The sequence below is a fragment of the Ziziphus jujuba genome, chromosome 11 (genome assembly GCF_031755915.1).
Source record: "Ziziphus jujuba cultivar Dongzao chromosome 11, ASM3175591v1".
Taxonomy (NCBI): Eukaryota; Viridiplantae; Streptophyta; class Magnoliopsida; order Rosales; family Rhamnaceae; genus Ziziphus; species Ziziphus jujuba.
In genome coordinates, this window is record NC_083389.1 from 10756235 (window position 1) to 10773311 (window position 17077).

Consider the following 17077-nt stretch of genomic DNA (forward strand, 5'->3'; position numbering starts at 1 on the left):
CAAAGACCTACAAGTTCTATAATGTTTTAATTATTTTGTATTTAATTTTATTTATTTTGTATTAAATTATCCACGTGTATTTACATATATTCACATATTATGTTTCTAACAATTTTATCACACACAATATATACCTTTTGATATTTTGTTTGCTTCCAAAGTTATCTTATATTGCTCTTTAAATTATCTTTTCTTTTTTCCCCCAGTATCAGCCTAGTTGACAACGAAGATTAACAAAACAACGTAGATTTGGATACAAATATTTACTAGTTTTTATTTTATTGATTTAATAAGATTTCTTGCTTACCATCAACCATAAGGGGCATATTGATGTATTCCATGAGCCAAATATTTGTTATCGATTAGATTGCTTAAATAGAAAAAAAGAATAATACAAATAATTAATTTTTTATGTTGTCCAAGGGAAAAATTAGGTATACTTTACCCTTTTATTTATACATTATAATGTATTATTTATTTCCTTTGTATAATTTACATTAAATTCTTTCCATTATGATATTTTGGTATTTCAAATTAACAAGCTTTAGATATATTGACATACTTGGTTTCCACCCCAAAAAAAAAAAAATATATATATATATATATATATAATGACCTACCAAATAAGTCAATTTTAATTGATTATGACGTATTATTTATTGAGTGTGTATTTTTCAAAATAAATAGAGAAAGAAAGAAGTATATATGAACATTTTGGATAAGTTACAAGTTCTAAATTATAATTTTTTGATTTTTAATTTCCTCTTTTGAAAATTTTAACGAGTTATCCAAGTCCACGCAGCATTTCAAAAAAAGGAAAATAAAAAATGACACGAGTAGCGACTTCCAAATCTTCGTCTATCGGCCACGTAACCGATTAACTTCCAAAAACTGCAGTGCAATCCTTTACAACACATATGTCAACACGTGGCGTCCTCGTGTCAGCAACTGGATTAGCATGCTCTCTTCGTCTTACACGTATCCACTTCTGCTTCCACGTGTCAAAAACCCAGACTGCCTTCGGAATCTATTTATTTTGGCAATAACCAGTTTCCGGTAGTGAAAAACTTAGTGGAAAGTGGAAAGAGTATTGAAAAGAGGGGAAAAAAAAACAAGAGTGAAAAATGCAGTCGGGAAGGAATGCAATGGAGTCTGTGAAGGAAGGTGCGGCCAACGTGGCAGCCTCGGCCAAATCGGGCATGGAAAAGACCAAAGCCGCCCTGCAAGAGAAGGTCCTTATTATTTTGTCCATTCCTAATTTCTTATATACTTCTATTTTCGTAATATACATGTATAATGAAGATTTTAATCTTGATTTTGAGTGTTCACTCTACTTTTTTTTAAAAAAAATTTTATTTTCGTTTCCTTTTTATATGAGAAATTAAGGTGGAGTTTTTTTTTTTTTTTTTTGGAAAATAAGAAAAACAAACAAAACAAAAATGTAGGAGTTCTCTTATTGGAATCGATGCCATGACAACTTGGCTTAAATGGACCACTATCTTTTTCATTTATATATATATATATATATATTTTTACGCGAACATCTTTTTCATTCATATGGTGTGGACAAAGATGCCAAAGTCATAACAAGGCAATGACAACTGCGATTTTGAATCATGGCCTGCCTAATCGTTTGGAGCATTAATTCATTTTCAAAAACTTCCAACAGCTAAAACCAACAAAATAAATATTTCTACATTCTTTATTTATTTATTTATGGGCAAAATTGGGTTGGCAGAAGGAGAGAATGACGGCCCATGACCCAGTGGAAAAGGAAATGGCAACCGAGAAGAAGAATGAGAAGATAACAGAGGCCGAGCTCAATAAACAGGAGGCTCGCAGGCAAAACGCCGCAGCCAGACAGGCAGCCTCCGCCGGCGGTCACACCGGCTCCACTGGTTACACTGCCACCGGCACTACCGGATACACCAACTCCAGCACCGGCACCGGCAATACTGGCAACAACACCATCACCACCAGGACGGCAACCTACTCCACTACCGGAGCCACCGGCCACCCAACTGGGACCCACCAGATGTCAGCATTGCCTGGACACGGCACTGGCCAGCCGGCGGGTCAAGTGACGGACGGTGTGATGGGGGCCCACCCTGTTGGGACCAATACAGGGACCGGTAGGACAACGGCCCATAATCCATATACTGGGGGGACTAATACTGAATATGGTTATGGGTCTGGTGGGTCCTATAGTTGAAATGGGCTTTAAGTTTCTGTGTAGTTCATTTCGCTTTGATGGTTTTCGTTTTGTACTTGTTAGGTTTCGTCGTTTTTCATTTTTTCAGTCTTTAAAAAAGTGTTCTAGTGATGGGGTATGGTTGTTTGGTTCTGTGGTCGAACTAGTTTGTCTTTTCTTGTAATGTCTATTGAAAAAAGTATTTTGATTGAATAAAGAGAGTAAATTATGTAGAATCTGGTTCTGAAACTTGGCAACTAAATATATTTATTTTAACAGAAAAAGAATAAGACGGAAAAGTCCTTGGTTAACCGGCCAATGATAAAGAGTATCTAACTCGTATATATGCTTTTGATGTCAAAAAACTTTTGTATATTGCTTTTAATTACAGCACCGCCCTTTGCTGGACCATGAAATACAACAAAATTTCCAATTGGTGCGTTTCTGGTGGACCAAAGGGGGGAAAAACACAACTTCCAAAACGTTATTAATATTGTAATATTACAAGGCAAAATGGACAAATTGTATCTTGCAGAGTAGTGTAACCAAAGGAAGAAGTGGCTACTTCTGCTAGGGGGTTTTCTACTTTAAAAATCTTATGTCCAAATTTTATTTGAACATGCTTGTTGTTTTCCATGCATCATTATCTATTCATTTCTTTTATCTTTTCCATCAAGTACGGTTGAAGAAAAATATTTATAATATATATTTCGTAATACAGACATGTATAATATAAGTTACTTCACTTTCAATCGAGACAAGACGGTGGACATTGGTTTGTGATAACTGGTAAGTCTGCAGCTCCCACACATTAGAAGTAGTAGGCTTTTTAAAGACAGCGTACGTCACTTCATGCAATATAAATTTAATTATATAATTTCATAACTTTAGCATTATGGCTATCCCTATGTTAGTCTATGATAATCATTAGTTAACATAACTTTCAAGGATCGGCTTTTGATTCACTTCTCACAAGTTTAGCAAATTACCGAATTCTGAACCGACAAGTCCACATTATATGTTTAAAAAATAATTAAATAAGCTAAATGTCAAAGCATGAAAACCTTCTACTCTCAGAAGCAGAAAACCACATCTAAATAAAGCTATCCATGTTCTGAAAGAAACCAGATCGCCAAAGAAAAACAAAAATAACTCTGATATCGTATTGTTTTTTGTCAGTAGTTCCATTGCACAGACATTTCAAAACAGCACCTCCACAAATACATAGCCGTGCAACAATATATGCCGTGAAACTAGCCAATGTTAAAAAACTAGCACCGAGCCCGTCAAAGTGTAGACTTGCGCAGCTCCGCTGTCCCATGTGCAAAGTGACATCTATCTCCAAATGTGCACGAACCCTTGCTAAAATTATCACACAGCTTTGTCTTAAAGTTGTTCCCTGGAGGAGCAGGGGGCCCCGGCATTCCGGTGGTTTTACTTGAGGCATTCATTGACACGGTGACAATTAATTCTCTTACCATCGCACCTGCTTCCTCAATCTGTTCAAAAGTTCCCTCAAGTTCAATGTTCTTGAGACTTGGATCTGACTCGATGTCCCGGATGAAAAGCCTGGCTCCTGTTTGACGGCTTATCTGCTTAGCATTCACACCGGCCCTCCCTATTATGGCCCCAGCAAGGGAAGCATCTACACTGATTTTTGCAGTGGCTTTGGCACCGAAACTTGAAGCAGGCCCTGGTGGAGGTGGTTCCATCCTACCAGCGAAACGATTTGGTATGGAAGGCATGGCGCGGGGATCGTCATGGGAGGGAGCAATTGGCTTGCCAAGTTCCCACTCACCATGAGCAAAATGGCATTTGTCTCCAAATTTGCAGCCTTCAGCAGAATTATACTTGTTGCACATACGCGTTTTAACTGCTGCAGATGAAGAGCCATTCGCAAGAGGGGGTGGGGGCGCCATGTTTCTTGGAGCTGGAGGAACAGCAGGTGCTAAATTCATCATCTGGGCAACAGCGTTATAACCACCAGGAACATAGTGCAGAAAGTGGCAGCCCTCGCCAAATGGGCATCCAGCAGTGCTGCAAAAAGAAGCATAGCACAATCGAAATCAGATTATAGTAAGTAATCAATATTACTAGTTCCCGTTGCATCTAATACAACACAAGTCAAAACTAGGATGCACAAAATAAATTGATTTGCAAAGAAATATATGAATTCTTAGTCAAAGTGGCAAACAGCTTTCACTCAACTAAAAGCCCAGCAATAAACAGTTAACGCATTGTATGAATTCTTACTGGGCCATAGAAATATGTACACAGAACTAACATGGATAACATATGACTTTCAAACAAAGTTCATACTTGACATAAGCATGAAAATACAGATTCGCAAGCAATACAATCAATACAATAATGTTTAATTGAATAATATAGCATGAAATAGCATCGAGGATTTCTGACTTTGGCCAAACTTCAACAATTGGAAGATATAGACATAATGGCTATTTGAGAATCAAATTTTTTAGTCATTTAGAGGCCAATGTTCTATTCCATAACTTGGTAATTCATGAACACTAATACAGTCAGTATGCTGTTCTTTATACAATTTTAAAGGTACATGATAGTAACAAGTAATGGATAATTTTGGAGATAGGTTCACCACACATGCATGGACGTACATATCAATCAAGAATAGTACCATACAAAGTTCACAGGAAACAATTAATAGCAGCCTACGGATAACATGAAAAACATAGAACCCAACTCTCCTATACTGCACAATAAATATATGAGCATAAAAATAAAAAATAAAAATAAAAAACCTAAAAATTGTATTCTGGAGATCACATAAAAAGATATTATAAGCATGAGAACCAAAATTAACAGGTTTTTTAGTTTCAAAATGTTATATACAATAACATTCACATGCATCAAAGAGATGACAAAAGAACTCAAACAAACTATAGCTATTTTAAATTACAATATATGTGAGAAAATGCTAGTTCTTGCAATCTGAATTTGAGGAATAATTGTTTACCAATCATAATAATAAAAACTTTCTATTGAAACTCTAGATTTTACAAATCATACCAGAACGCAATTGATCAAAGCTTGACAAGTTAACTTCTCTAGAACTTATTATTAAATGTTTAATTTAACTAAAAAGTTCTGTGCATTATATCTTACCCAGTTGGCTTGATAAAGTATAAAATATTAATGGAGGTATAAGGTACAACTTATTACTCTTGGATCAAACTTAATGTCATTGCATAAGCATCAACACTTAGTGAATGCTTATCCTTGTACTTCATACAGAAAGCTCAATTTGTTACATAGAAACTGTTAACTCGATTAGACCACGGCAAAGTATGTACCTGTATAACAGCTATGAGCCCAGTTCATGAGTGCACTTACAGCATTTTATCTTGTAATTATTGCCATTTAAATCTTAAAATAAAATTTATATAATCAAATATTATAAGATACAGTTCAGGATATTTATTTAGATAAGCAAAGATTTGAACCTGAAAAACTTGGTGCATGGCTTCGATTTGCTTCCTACACCAGTTGATAAGGACTCCATTTCTGTTACAAAACATTAATTACTTTTTCTCAGTTAAAATTTCTTTCAATTCTTAATCTGATAACTCTATAACATCCCAGACTCATTAAAACTTAAAAAAACCCAAAATAGATTCTTGTATAATATCGTCAAAATAATCTGTATTAATAATAATTTTCTTAGATTATAAGTAACCAATAAGTTTGAACATCGTTGCAGCTTTATCTAACGTTTCTTATTTTGAGCTCCCATAATTTGTAATGAGGCAACCAATCCGGTGAAGGGTCCAAGTACATTCTCATTTCGTGAAAAGATGATTTAATTGATTCAATCAATCGAGGGCTAATACCATGCATTGAAATCTAGTTGTTTTTATATGGAGTAATCTGTCATAGAATACAAATCCAAAACAAGCCGAAAAAGGTCAAACTGAACTTCACAGGCAAGCAAAGTATACCCCAAACCTTCGTATATTCGAAGGACATCAAATCTTCTATGTAACAGAGAGTAACAAAAAATATTGAAACTAAAATAACAAAGCACCATGCATTAAATCAGACATATGGCCAGCAAGACAATGCTTTTTGTAGTTTTGTTCTCACTGCTTTTAACCAATATAGTCTTCTATTAAAGTTTTGTCATTGCTTTTTGAGGAAATTTTACCCCCCCCTCTTCCAAAATTACAATCCAAGAATAAGCTAGAAGTATTGAAACAGGTACAAAAACCATAACAAACACCTCTAACAGTAAAGAAGCAAGAAAAAGCCCTAGACCTTTTCAGAAATTCAAGCAAAAGTTTGAACCTCATAGAAAAAGAAATTCCAAATCTCAATAAATTAAGTCGGAAAAAAGATTCTCTCGCATATGAACTTCAAAGTTCCACATAGCAATTTCTAATTCCCAAAAAAAAAAAAAAAAAAATGAATGGTCGAAGAATAACACTGAAGAAGGAAGGAGGAAAACCAAGAAGTGAAAGAAAGAGAGAGAGAGAGAGAGAGAGAGAGAGAGAGAGAGAGAAGCGCTGAAATTTTGAAGAATTAAAGAAAAACGAAAGCAAAGGACGAACCTTGCTTGGACTTTTTGACTCCGCCATTAGTGTTGAACCCAGCTTCAGACCTCGCTCGCTTCCGAATATCCATAAGTCTGGCACTCAGATCGAGATCCAAACGAACTCCACCAACTCGAACCCAATAAAATATTTCAGAAAAAAAAAATCCAAAAACAGTACCTCAAATCACAGAGTAACAAGAAGTGGAGAAAAAAAGAGAAAACAAAAACCCTAAGCCCAAACCCTAAAAACTAAGAAAAGGGTTTTTGGAGGAAGAGGAACAGTGTATAGCAGCAGAAGAAGCTGGGGGCAAGAGGGTGGGAAAAGTCGAGAGGTTCAGATATTAATAAAATCTATTATTCTTTATAATAATATATGTATATATATATTTATATTTATATTTGGATAATTTAGGTAATAAATTAAAGGGCAAAGAGTAATTATGGTTTCCTCTCTGATGATATTAAAAATAATTTAAAAAATATATATATTTGAGGACTTTAAAATTAGGGTTTCAAAGTAGTTAATTTTGTGATTTGGATTCCGAGCGCCATCTTGGATATAGTTTGCTGCCTTTTGTGTCCACCTCACGTGTCCTTTTGGCTTGGTAGAGTTGCTTACCTAAGCTCTCAAAATCTAGGGAATAATTTTTTTATTCCATATACCATTTTTTTTTTTTCTCTCTCTCTTTAGATGTACTTCAATGTATATCTTCTCATATTATGCTTTACTATTTTTCTCTCGATTTGGAAAAAAAAAAACTAAAATTATATAGTATTTAAAAGTGAAAACCTAATAAGTATTTTTTTTTATTTTTTTATATCCTATTAACTTAAAATTAAAATTAAAGGTTGTCTGTTGTACATTGAAATATTAAAGTTAAAAAGTATCAGATATGAAGTTGAGTGTTGACAGCCTAATAATGTGGAATTGCTAATAATTGGTGCTTAACTTTTATTTATGTTCCCAATATTTATAACATCGTAAGCTAAGACCCCTGTTTAGGAGACTCGTGATGGATACAAGAGTCTAACAAACAAATAATTTAAGTGATTATATAGTTAATATAAATTTATATTATATATATATATATGTATGTATAATATATCTGCAAATTAAATATTATTGGTGCCACCACCAAAATGACCATCTTATTGTTGTATTTATATCCATTTTACCAAAAAAAAAAATAATGTGTATACTTCTTATGTAAGAGAGGGAATGCATATACATGTGGAGCAAAGGAAAATCTTTTCTTTTTCACCCATCTGTAACAATATTTTTTACTTTTCGCTCTCAAAAAAATTACTATACATGCTATTATTTTCCCATTTAATTAATCCTAATATATTTATATGAAAAAAAATTCCTCCATTAAACAAATAAAGTTAACTTTATTTAATTAAACATGGTAATTTTTCTCAAACTAAGAAGTGTATGTCATTGTCAAAATATAAGGAAAGTATAATATTTTATAAAGATATCAAAAGAGAAGACAACCAGGGATTCAATTATTTGAAAATAAATTCAAAATCGAATTTTTTGAGTAAAATTTAGATTAAATTAACCAATGAAATATTGATGTGGTACAAGAACTGAAGAACAAAAATTAAATTAAATTGTATAATAAAAATATCATTTCATCCTAGTCCTACCACCAATACCAAATTATCCAATTGGTGACAGATTTATAGAAGAGGAGGCCAGAACAGTATTTTCACAAGGGCGCCAAAACCAACAGTTCACAAAACTGTGCCACCCTGCACATTCGGCAATTACTAAGCTCGTAACGATCACCTACCATCCAACAAACCAGGCTTCGGTTTCATCGAAACTTATACAAACACGCATACACAAACATACACATTCTTTGTATAATCTCTCTCTCTCTCTCTCTCTCTCTCTCTATATATATATATATATATGTACACACACCATCAAAACCCAGTTCTTGATTGTTTCTCCTCTGCCTGGAAATCCTGCGATATCATAGAGGTTAGTCTTCTATCTTACAGTGAATGCAATGCATTAGCATATGTACATATGGTTTTTGATTCACTTATTAGTATCCCCTCAATGTGTTAACATGTGTTATGTTTTTGGTTTGCTTCTTTTTTTACCAGATGATCTAGATTATGTATGTATGTTCAGATTTGCTACTATGTTTTGTATTTTGGGAAAAAAATTATATATTCAGGATTTTAGATGAACGCTGTTGTTTTGCTTGCCTTGAAGCATTAGGCAAAGTGAATAAACACAGTACTTTGAATGGTTTCCAATAGTTAATTTGAAGAATACAATTTTAGTCAATTAATATGAAATTTCATTTTAAATGTTGCACTTTTTATTTTTTGGTTTCTGGTGATTTAGCTTTATATCAAAAATGGGCACAACTACAACTCCATGTATGCATTTGGTAAGGGTCGAACCTGGCATGTCTTTTTCTCGAAGAACATTCATGCCAAGCAAAGCAAATTTTGGTGCTGAGAGTAAAGTGGAAATCTGGAAAAGGCTTAAAAGTTCTTCTCACGTCTCATCATGGCAACCAATCTTCCAGAGCTTTTCATCTGAGACTATAAAAGTAAACAAGGCTGTTACAAGGGCAATGTCTGGAGCAGCCCATAACGATCCGGTGTCAAAATTGCCTATTGATTTGAGAGGTCGAACATCTTCTATATTCACTTTAATGACATAATCGAGACTTGCTTTATATGCACTTCATCATTGTCATTGTTGCATGTTGCATTGCTACTCATATACATACACACATCACATGGCACACTGATAGATCAAAATCCATACTCATCTCGTACTTTATTAATGTTAATCTTGCAATTTTGGCATGGTTTTAGTCATAAAGCTTCATTATTTGCCTTTGCTTAATACAAAGTTTTATTTAACAGTTTCCATTTATTTGTATAACTAGTAATTGGGTGCTTCCTTCCCTGTTATGTGCCAGAATTTGGAAGCTCTGAAAGATGTATTTTCCTCGGTGTAGTGTTCTTTCATGTTTAAGTCTCGTATCAACAAAACATAAGTCAAGCAAAAAAAAATTAATTGGTGTTGTTGATTATACGTGAGGAACAGGAAACTATTTTTGTTAACTTACAGTATATGCATAAGTTGCAAGATCCATATACTGCTTCTTTTTCTAAACTAAAAACCAAATTAGTACCAGTTTTTCACCATTTCAAGGATCTTATAATGCATATGATTTTTGTAAATTGCTGAGTAAACATCTCTCTATGTTAGTATGATGCAGTACCATTTATGTTAGCTTGGAGCTTTTGGGATTGATGATATCTTAACATGGTACTAGAGTGTTTTATGTGAAATCTTGTGTTCAAATCCTGTACACTGTTTTCCTTTTAGTTAAAACTGTAATCAACAGAGTTTAGTCCCAAAAAAATTGCGAATGAAATGTAATTTCGTCTCAAAAGATTTCTTAGAACAAAATCACTGCTAATATATTGGATTGCCACATAATGTGAGCATACGTAGTACCGCATCTAATACTGTGACAACTCTTATCAGGTAAAAGAGCATTCATTGCAGGTGTGGCCGATGACAATGGCTATGGATGGGCAATAGCAAAGTCTCTTGCTGCTGCTGGCGCTGAAATTCTTGTTGGTACTTGGGTGCCAGTAAGTAAATTTGACTAACAAATTCAATCGTGATTGCGGATACTCAACTTTTGACAAAAAATTGTAGTTTTATTAAAGAGTCCCTTTCTGTTCAGGCATTGAACATATTTGAATCCAGTTTACGGCGTGGGAAATTTGATGAATCTCGCAAGTAAGAGAAGTATTTAATATTTTCCCGCATTTCAAACAATATGTTCATGTTGTCAAACCATAACACCAATTCTTTGCTATTACATATTGAACCTTTTGGCCTTTTCAGATTGCCAGATGGATCTCTAATGGAAATTGCCAAAGTTTATCCATTGGATGCAGTGTTTGATAATCCTGAGGCTGTTCCAGAAGATGTATAACTTTCTTATATTTGCATTATAGTAGTCAAATTATATTCTTAGTGATGTATTTTCTTTCACTTTCGGCAGATAAAAACAAACAAACGCTATGCAGGAGCTTCAAAGTGGACGGTTCAGGTATTCTCTTTTATGTAACAAATTTCTTTCTAATTTAAGTCAAAATTTACTTTCCTCCAACTTCAAACTTATTTTCCATTAATTTACTCTTTCTATAAAAACCTTCTGCAGGAAGTTGCTGAAACTGTGAAGCAGGAGTTTGGCAGCATTGACATCCTTGTCCACTCACTTGCTAATGGACCAGAGGTATACATAGTACTCTTTTTACCTTTGTTCTCAACATTACTGTTCAAGATTTCATGTTACTTATGTATTAACATATAATGCATAGGTTAGCAAGCCTCTTTTGGAGACATCAAGGAATGGATATCTTGCGGCTATATCTGCATCAAGTTACTCATTCATTTCTTTACTCAGGCATTTTGCTCCAATAATAAACCCAGGCACAGTTCTAGTCTTATTTTCTTCAGTTATACATTTGCTTCTGTCCTTTCGTTATTTGTCCACATGCTCCTCCCCCTCTCTCTGAAGGATCCTTAGATCGTGACCATCAACTGTTGCTAGAAATCCTATAAATTAAGCTTCAGTTTGAATTCAGGTGGTGCGACAATTTCTCTAACATACATTGCCTCAGAAAGGACTATTCCAGGGTATGTCTCTCTTTTCCATTTCAAACACTAGTGATGAGTTCTCATTGGAATAAATTTCTTCATTTGTTACATTACTTCCCACAGATATGGTGGAGGGATGAGTTCAGCAAAAGCAGCTCTAGAGAGTGACACTCGTGTGAGTATTTTGTTGCTTGTATGTTTGTTTTTAACATATCATATCTCACCATGACAACATCCGGGTGCTGTTCTTCGATTGGCCATTCTCAATTTCTTCTCATGCTATCCTTCCTATCTCATCCGTCACAATTCTGTCCTTGCTTTAGGTTCTGGCTTTTGAAGCTGGAAGGAAACACAAAATCAGAGTCAACACAATATCTGCAGGTACATCAATTAGTTCCTGTTGATAAAAGTAGAGTTATGTTTCTAAACTAGTACCCATTTTAATTTAGATCCAGGTATAAAGTACTTTTTCTAATTTCAGGCCCCCTAAGAAGTCGTGCAGCGAAAGCAATTGGCTTCATTGACATGATGATTGATTACTCGTCGGCCAATGCACCCTTACAAAAAGAACTATCCGCAGGTGAGTAATGCAAACAAACACAATCTATATCTACAACTTTGCTTGTTTTACAAGAAACCAGATATTCAAGTCTCAATATTCTATTCCTTCATGATATTCTAACTAAACCTTGAAAAATAAATTTTGGAACAGAGGAAGTGGGGAGTGCTGCTGCTTTCTTGGCATCACCATTGGCATCAGCTATTACAGGCACTGTTTTGTACGTGGACAATGGATTGCACTCAATGGGAGTGGGAGTTGACAGCCCCATATTCGAAAACCTTGACATTCCAAGCAACAATTAAAACAATAAAAAGTTATACACCACTGATTCTGTTAATGGATTTCACTGAAAGAAGTTACTTAGCAAAAAATAAATCTAGTTTCTTCTGGTTTGTTTTCCATAATTTATCGGCCAATCTTTAGCTTTTTCCTAGTTGTTAGGGAGGATAGGAAAGATCATAATTTTTTTCCATTTGGATTTACAATTTATATTTCAAAGTAATCCACCGTTTTCTTTGTATTTGTGTATCCTATAATTTTATTCGTTTTGTTGAAGGGAATATTTATAAACCTTCTTATTGAACAATGGTTTACATTGAAGAGCGAACTCGGCCATTTCTCAATCAAATTACCCCTAATATTCTGTAGCATTTGTTCAGCATTTAACGCAAAGGGTAAGAGCTAGACTTTCTTCATGCCCCAGTTTAACCATAAGGAAAGTGCTTTAAAAAAATTTATATATATATATATATATATATTATAAGTCTCTTTTTCATTTGCAATGCTTTCATGTCATTTTCAATTTTCTTTTACTTATTTTTCATATAGATCTATAAATTTTTTAAAAATTAGCAATTTACAATTTAAAAAAATGAATTACAGTGTCTTTATGCCTAACATCATCATTTAAAAAGAAAAGGAAAAATCAGTATAAGCGTTAGACGCACGTGAATATCGTGCCTTTAGAAATGAATAAGATTTGATAAAAATATGACCACTAGAATTCTATAGTGCCAAATGTTACTCCCAATGTCATGCCCATGAGAAAAGGACCTGAGAAAGATGGAATAGCCTACAAATATGAAACAGAACTAACCCATAAAAGACATCCCCTAATTTTAGTATATATCCCAGAGGAAGAAAAAAGACAAAAAAAGGAAAACCTAATGCATAAAGCTCCTATAAATATACACGGCTAAATGATCAGAATCAACAAAAGTATTTTGTCAGCAGAAAGTAGCCAGTATTACTCAGGAAAATGCTGCATCCAAGCCAATCTCATGTCAGCTTGCGTTTCCCTTTTCGAATTGCAGCAGCTCGTCTTTGCTTGGAATCACAGAAAGGTGAGTCTTCAATAACTGACGGTTCACCCTCAGCCTCAGGTGAGTCTTCCACAACTGTCTGCTCCTGTAAAACCAAGCCACGATTCCTGGACAATTTCCTAATTGGTGTCGTAGGTATAGATGCTTGAGATTGTCCAGATGGTGCATCTGTTTGGCTATCGGTTGATACATCTTGGTTCCTATGAGGCATCAGTTCCTCCCCAACTGCAACTGAACTTGTCATCAACTAAGAATGACATAGAAGACGTATAGTTTAGAAAACAATGACAAAGGAAATCATAAATTACATGAGCTTTAAAAAATGTCCCCTAGTAAGTGCCTTGAAATAATGTTTCATGCTTAAACAGAAAATTTTGATAATCAAATTAATGGAGGCTTCATATAACTAATGTTCTGCTGCTAGGAATATATATCAAATTGTGCTTCCGGAGAGGATATAGTTGATGCTACCGACTTGTTAAAAAACTTAACCGCACTAGTTACAAGAAAAAACATACTGCAAAGCTAAATAACTTACAATTACACAAGAAAATATGAAACTTTTATAATTGTGACCTTTACCAAATTACCTTCCAATCCTTAAAATCAAATCTGAAGACAAAATGGCTGTAAGAAACCTGCCCTGAAAGAACTTCATTAGCAGCAGGTGCATTCCTTGGAGCTGAGAAGCCAAATACAATAGTATATAAATAAAAGAAGTTACAGAAAAAAGAAGAAAAGAAAGACACAGATAGCAAAGCAGATATAAAATGAGCATTTGAAAAGAAACTTACATACTAGGTGACAGCCTTTCTCATTCACTTTTATTTCAGCCCGTCCATCTTTAACTAAGAATGAGAGTGCAAATAAATTTTCCACTGTCTGCGCGAAAGAGTTTCTGTTCAACACCAGATTTTCAAGCATGACACATCTATTCTTCCTCAAGATATTAAACATGGTAGCCATATTTTTATCAGTATCCGTCCTCTCCTCCACAACAGAATCCTTAAGCTGCAAAAAGTAATAGTTAAGCTGAACAGATCAAAATTCCTTGGGAAAGAAAGAAGGCTTAGAAAGTAATACTTCAAGCTCTTATTATTGATGGTAGTCATAGCTTAACATTTAAGTAACACAGAGTTAAAAATAAAAAAAGAAGTCAAATGCACATAATTTCATTGCTTTACAGGAAATGCCGGTAATACTAGGAAGGAATGAAAAATATCAGTTTTGAAATGACAAATGAGATGAAAGTATGATAATTGAAAAATTATTTGGACATCTACTAGAATATATATATATATATATATATATAACAGTTCAGAATATAGAAACCTTCACCTTAAATCCTTCCTAAAGTATAATCAATGGGGAGTCTATGGCCTAACAGAACCATTTGATCATAATTCTTGTAAGAAAGCAAAACTGCTTCTCCGATAAAGCATCCTTACCTCTTCAGGCCGAGCACTTTCCATAGGCCTCACATGTTTCCTACGAACAATAGCCTTCCGTTGTTTTATTCCAGTATCCATAGGCCCAATCCTGAAAGAGAAAGATATATTACTCATAAAGTCTATAATAAAACAAAACGAGAACTTTAAAATAAAATTTAAAAATAAAAAATAAAAATACACAGAAAATAATTTCTATAACTATTATTACATGGTGCAGCATCTAGGACCCCTCTGGAAAACATGTGAGACTGCAATTCCCACATCCTTCCAACATATCAAGTTCCTGCCATCCTCACTGCTACCACCCAGTCCAGTTTGTTTCCCAAAGTTTCTGAGAAGACAGGTGACAAAATCTGAAGGTGTTATTCCTTCACTGCTATGTGCCTTGACAGAGGTTATCAAGGTGCTTGTAATGTCCAAAAGAGCTTCTGCATCGGCAACCTGTTCCCTTGGTTTCTGTACTGAAAGTCATGTTAGAACAATGAAAGCATAAAATTAGTAAGCTAACTTCTTATATATATATACACATAAAACAAACTATACAATAAATCACTGGGGAAATTAAAAACTTACCAAATTGGTGCAAGCTCTCCACTTCATTAATGATTAGATTAAATTTATCAGAATCCGCATTTGTTATCTCATCTCTTTCATCTGCACATACATTACAGGAAAAAAAAATTTAGCATAAAAAGGTAAGTCCAACAAAAACTAAATAGCATTTTCATTACCCAACTATGTACAAATTCAAAATAATCATTCTTCTTTCATTCCTCGAAATTTGAATTACTAACTTAATTTTCCTTTTCGGTTCACAGCTTTGGAGTTTAGAATCCGCTAAAAAAAAAAAAAAAAAAACATAAACCCTTCGATAGTATACATATAAATTTTTCCATTCACATTTGAATCTTTTGCTCGCATTTTAATTTTACCAAACAACGAAAATTACAATATTTTTATATTCTTTTAACTTTTCACCCAATGGATTCTAGATTACAAATGTAGAATTAAGGGGGGGAAAAACAAAAGACGAAGATTACATAAACCCAGATAAACTTATCTTACATTCTTTCTTTCACAGAAAAACAACACAGAAAAATAAAATTATATAATAACGAAATTGAGCAAGATACACACCGTTAATTAAGGACTTGACGGCGAGGTAACGAGATCGAAGGACTCTACGGTCCGTCTGGCCATGAGATCGACTCGCTTCAGCTTTACCACTAGAACTGGTACTACCCGCTTCGCGTTTGACGGGCCGTACCATGACCACTCCAACTTTCTTCCGTAAACTTTTCGGGGAAACAAAAATTCAGGGAAAGTTGACTCAATTGTAGTCCCTACTCTACTACTCTTATAAAAGGATGGAGTAGGGCATAAATCGAAATATATCGAAATAAAACCCTAGGAATTCAAATTCAAATTCAAATAAGGAAAAGAAAACATTTAATAAGAGAAATTGGGGGAATTTTCAAAGAGACGTTTCCCTCTCGCACTTTCCCTCACGCGGTACCGTGATAAAAATTTTCAATTTTGGGGTAAACTTACTATTCAGAATCCGACTATTTTGGAAGTTTTGCAAAAATAGATTTCTATTTTAGAAATTTTCACTATTGCCCTCTGGTATTTAATTTTTGTTTCACTTTATTCCCTTCCGCTCATCAAATTATTTGTCTTACGTATTGTGACTTAACTGATATTTTTAACCTTTTCGTTTCTTTATGCATACAAATAGTCTGCAGTATGCGTTTTATCGGGAAAAAAGAAAATATATATATATATACAAACAATCTTATTATTATTATTAATTATTATTGTATTTTAATTAACAATTAATGTTTTAGTTTTTTGACATAAATGTTGTGAAGATGAAGGGTTAGTCAATAAATAAAAAATTAATGATTTTGAATAAAAGAAAATTTTAAATTTGTCATTTTGAGTAAAATATATTAGTTGACTAAAGTTTGACTAACAAATGGCTAAAAGGAAACAAAAAATTAAATGCGAGGGAACTTTAGTAAAGAACTTTCCAAAATAGAGATGTATTTTTGTAAAAAAAAAGAGAATAGAAGAAAAATCTAAAATACAAGGGGCTTGTGAAATTTCTCCTTTGTAATTTTCCCATTTAACTTCGGGGATAAGTATTATTATGGTTCAAGAACATCTTCATATAACTTAATTCTTATCCAAAATATATATTATATAACTTGACTTTACAATTACAAATGAATTGAGCATTATATGAAACAAAAGATTGCTTTAACAAATCATTCGAAGTTTATGAAGTCAGGATGGAATTTGTAGTGCACGAGAAAAGA

At 33.8% G+C, this 17077-nt stretch overlaps 4 protein-coding genes across 5 annotated transcripts; 2 read left to right on the top strand and 2 right to left on the bottom strand.

Annotated features, from left to right (window-relative positions):
- The first annotated feature begins 1059 nt into the window (after positions 1-1059).
- Positions 1060-2427, top strand: LOC107432342 (18 kDa seed maturation protein). The gene is made up of 2 exons (XM_016043463.4): positions 1060-1232; positions 1739-2427. Exons 1-2 carry the CDS (start codon positions 1125-1127, stop codon positions 2210-2212), a joined length of 582 nt encoding a protein of 193 aa, XP_015898949.1. The 5' UTR covers positions 1060-1124; the 3' UTR covers positions 2213-2427.
- An 858-nt stretch (positions 2428-3285) lies between these two features.
- On the bottom strand, positions 3286-7109 carry LOC107432330 (zinc finger CCCH domain-containing protein 14). Its single transcript, XM_016043444.4, has 3 exons — positions 6778-7109; positions 5674-5734; positions 3286-4228 (listed from the first exon to the last, which is right to left on the bottom strand). Exons 1-3 carry the CDS (start codon positions 6848-6850, stop codon positions 3478-3480), a joined length of 885 nt encoding a protein of 294 aa, XP_015898930.1. The 5' UTR covers positions 6851-7109; the 3' UTR covers positions 3286-3477.
- Positions 7110-8536: 1427 nt separating this feature from the next.
- On the top strand, positions 8537-12503 carry LOC107432338 (enoyl-[acyl-carrier-protein] reductase [NADH] 2, chloroplastic). Its single transcript, XM_016043458.4, has 13 exons — positions 8537-8754; positions 9130-9419; positions 10294-10403; positions 10499-10554; positions 10663-10747; positions 10823-10870; positions 10982-11056; positions 11142-11253; positions 11409-11460; positions 11545-11596; positions 11745-11802; positions 11903-12001; positions 12134-12503. Exons 2-13 carry the CDS (start codon positions 9143-9145, stop codon positions 12283-12285), a joined length of 1176 nt encoding a protein of 391 aa, XP_015898944.3. The 5' UTR covers positions 8537-8754; positions 9130-9142; the 3' UTR covers positions 12286-12503.
- Positions 12504-12944: 441 nt separating this feature from the next.
- LOC107432332 (non-structural maintenance of chromosomes element 4 homolog A) lies at positions 12945-16353 on the bottom strand. Of its 2 annotated transcripts, none has more exons than XM_016043448.4 (7): positions 15894-16353; positions 15330-15410; positions 14965-15217; positions 14754-14844; positions 14100-14316; positions 13896-13987; positions 12945-13552 (listed from the first exon to the last, which is right to left on the bottom strand). In XM_016043448.4, the coding sequence occupies exons 1-7, from the start codon at positions 16024-16026 to the stop codon at positions 13262-13264; spliced, it is 1158 nt and encodes a 385-aa protein (XP_015898934.3). In that variant the 5' UTR covers positions 16027-16353; the 3' UTR covers positions 12945-13261. The 2 variants fall into 2 exon arrangements, with proteins under 2 accessions (XP_015898934.3, XP_015898935.3); XM_016043449.4 differs by having other exon boundaries at positions 14965-15212; positions 15894-16035.
- Between the last annotated feature and the right edge of the window lie 724 nt (positions 16354-17077).

Coding starts and splice junctions, on each gene's coding strand:
- LOC107432342 (XM_016043463.4), top strand. CDS start 1,125: ATGCAGTCGGGAAGGAATGCAATGGAGTCTGTGAAGGAAGGTGCGGCC. Junction 1,233..1,738: donor AAGCCGCCCTGCAAGAGAAG/GTCCTTATTATT, acceptor TTGGGTTGGCAG/AAGGAGAGAATGACGGCCCA.
- LOC107432330 (XM_016043444.4), bottom strand. CDS start 6,850: ATGGATATTCGGAAGCGAGCGAGGTCTGAAGCTGGGTTCAACACTAAT. Junction 5,735..6,777: donor AGTCAAAAAGTCCAAGCAAG/GTTCGTCCTTTG, acceptor GTTTTGTAACAG/AAATGGAGTCCTTATCAACT. Junction 4,229..5,673: donor CCATGCACCAAGTTTTTCAG/GTTCAAATCTTT, acceptor TTCTTTTTGCAG/CACTGCTGGATGCCCATTTG.
- LOC107432338 (XM_016043458.4), top strand. CDS start 9,143: ATGGGCACAACTACAACTCCATGTATGCATTTGGTAAGGGTCGAACCT. Junction 10,871..10,981: donor CTTCAAAGTGGACGGTTCAG/GTATTCTCTTTT, acceptor AACCTTCTGCAG/GAAGTTGCTGAAACTGTGAA. Junction 12,002..12,133: donor ACAAAAAGAACTATCCGCAG/GTGAGTAATGCA, acceptor ATTTTGGAACAG/AGGAAGTGGGGAGTGCTGCT.
- LOC107432332 (XM_016043448.4), bottom strand. CDS start 16,026: ATGGTACGGCCCGTCAAACGCGAAGCGGGTAGTACCAGTTCTAGTGGT. Junction 15,411..15,893: donor CGTCAAGTCCTTAATTAACG/GTGTGTATCTTG, acceptor ATGTATGTGCAG/ATGAAAGAGATGAGATAACA. Junction 15,218..15,329: donor GGAGAGCTTGCACCAATTTG/GTAAGTTTTTAA, acceptor CATGACTTTCAG/TACAGAAACCAAGGGAACAG.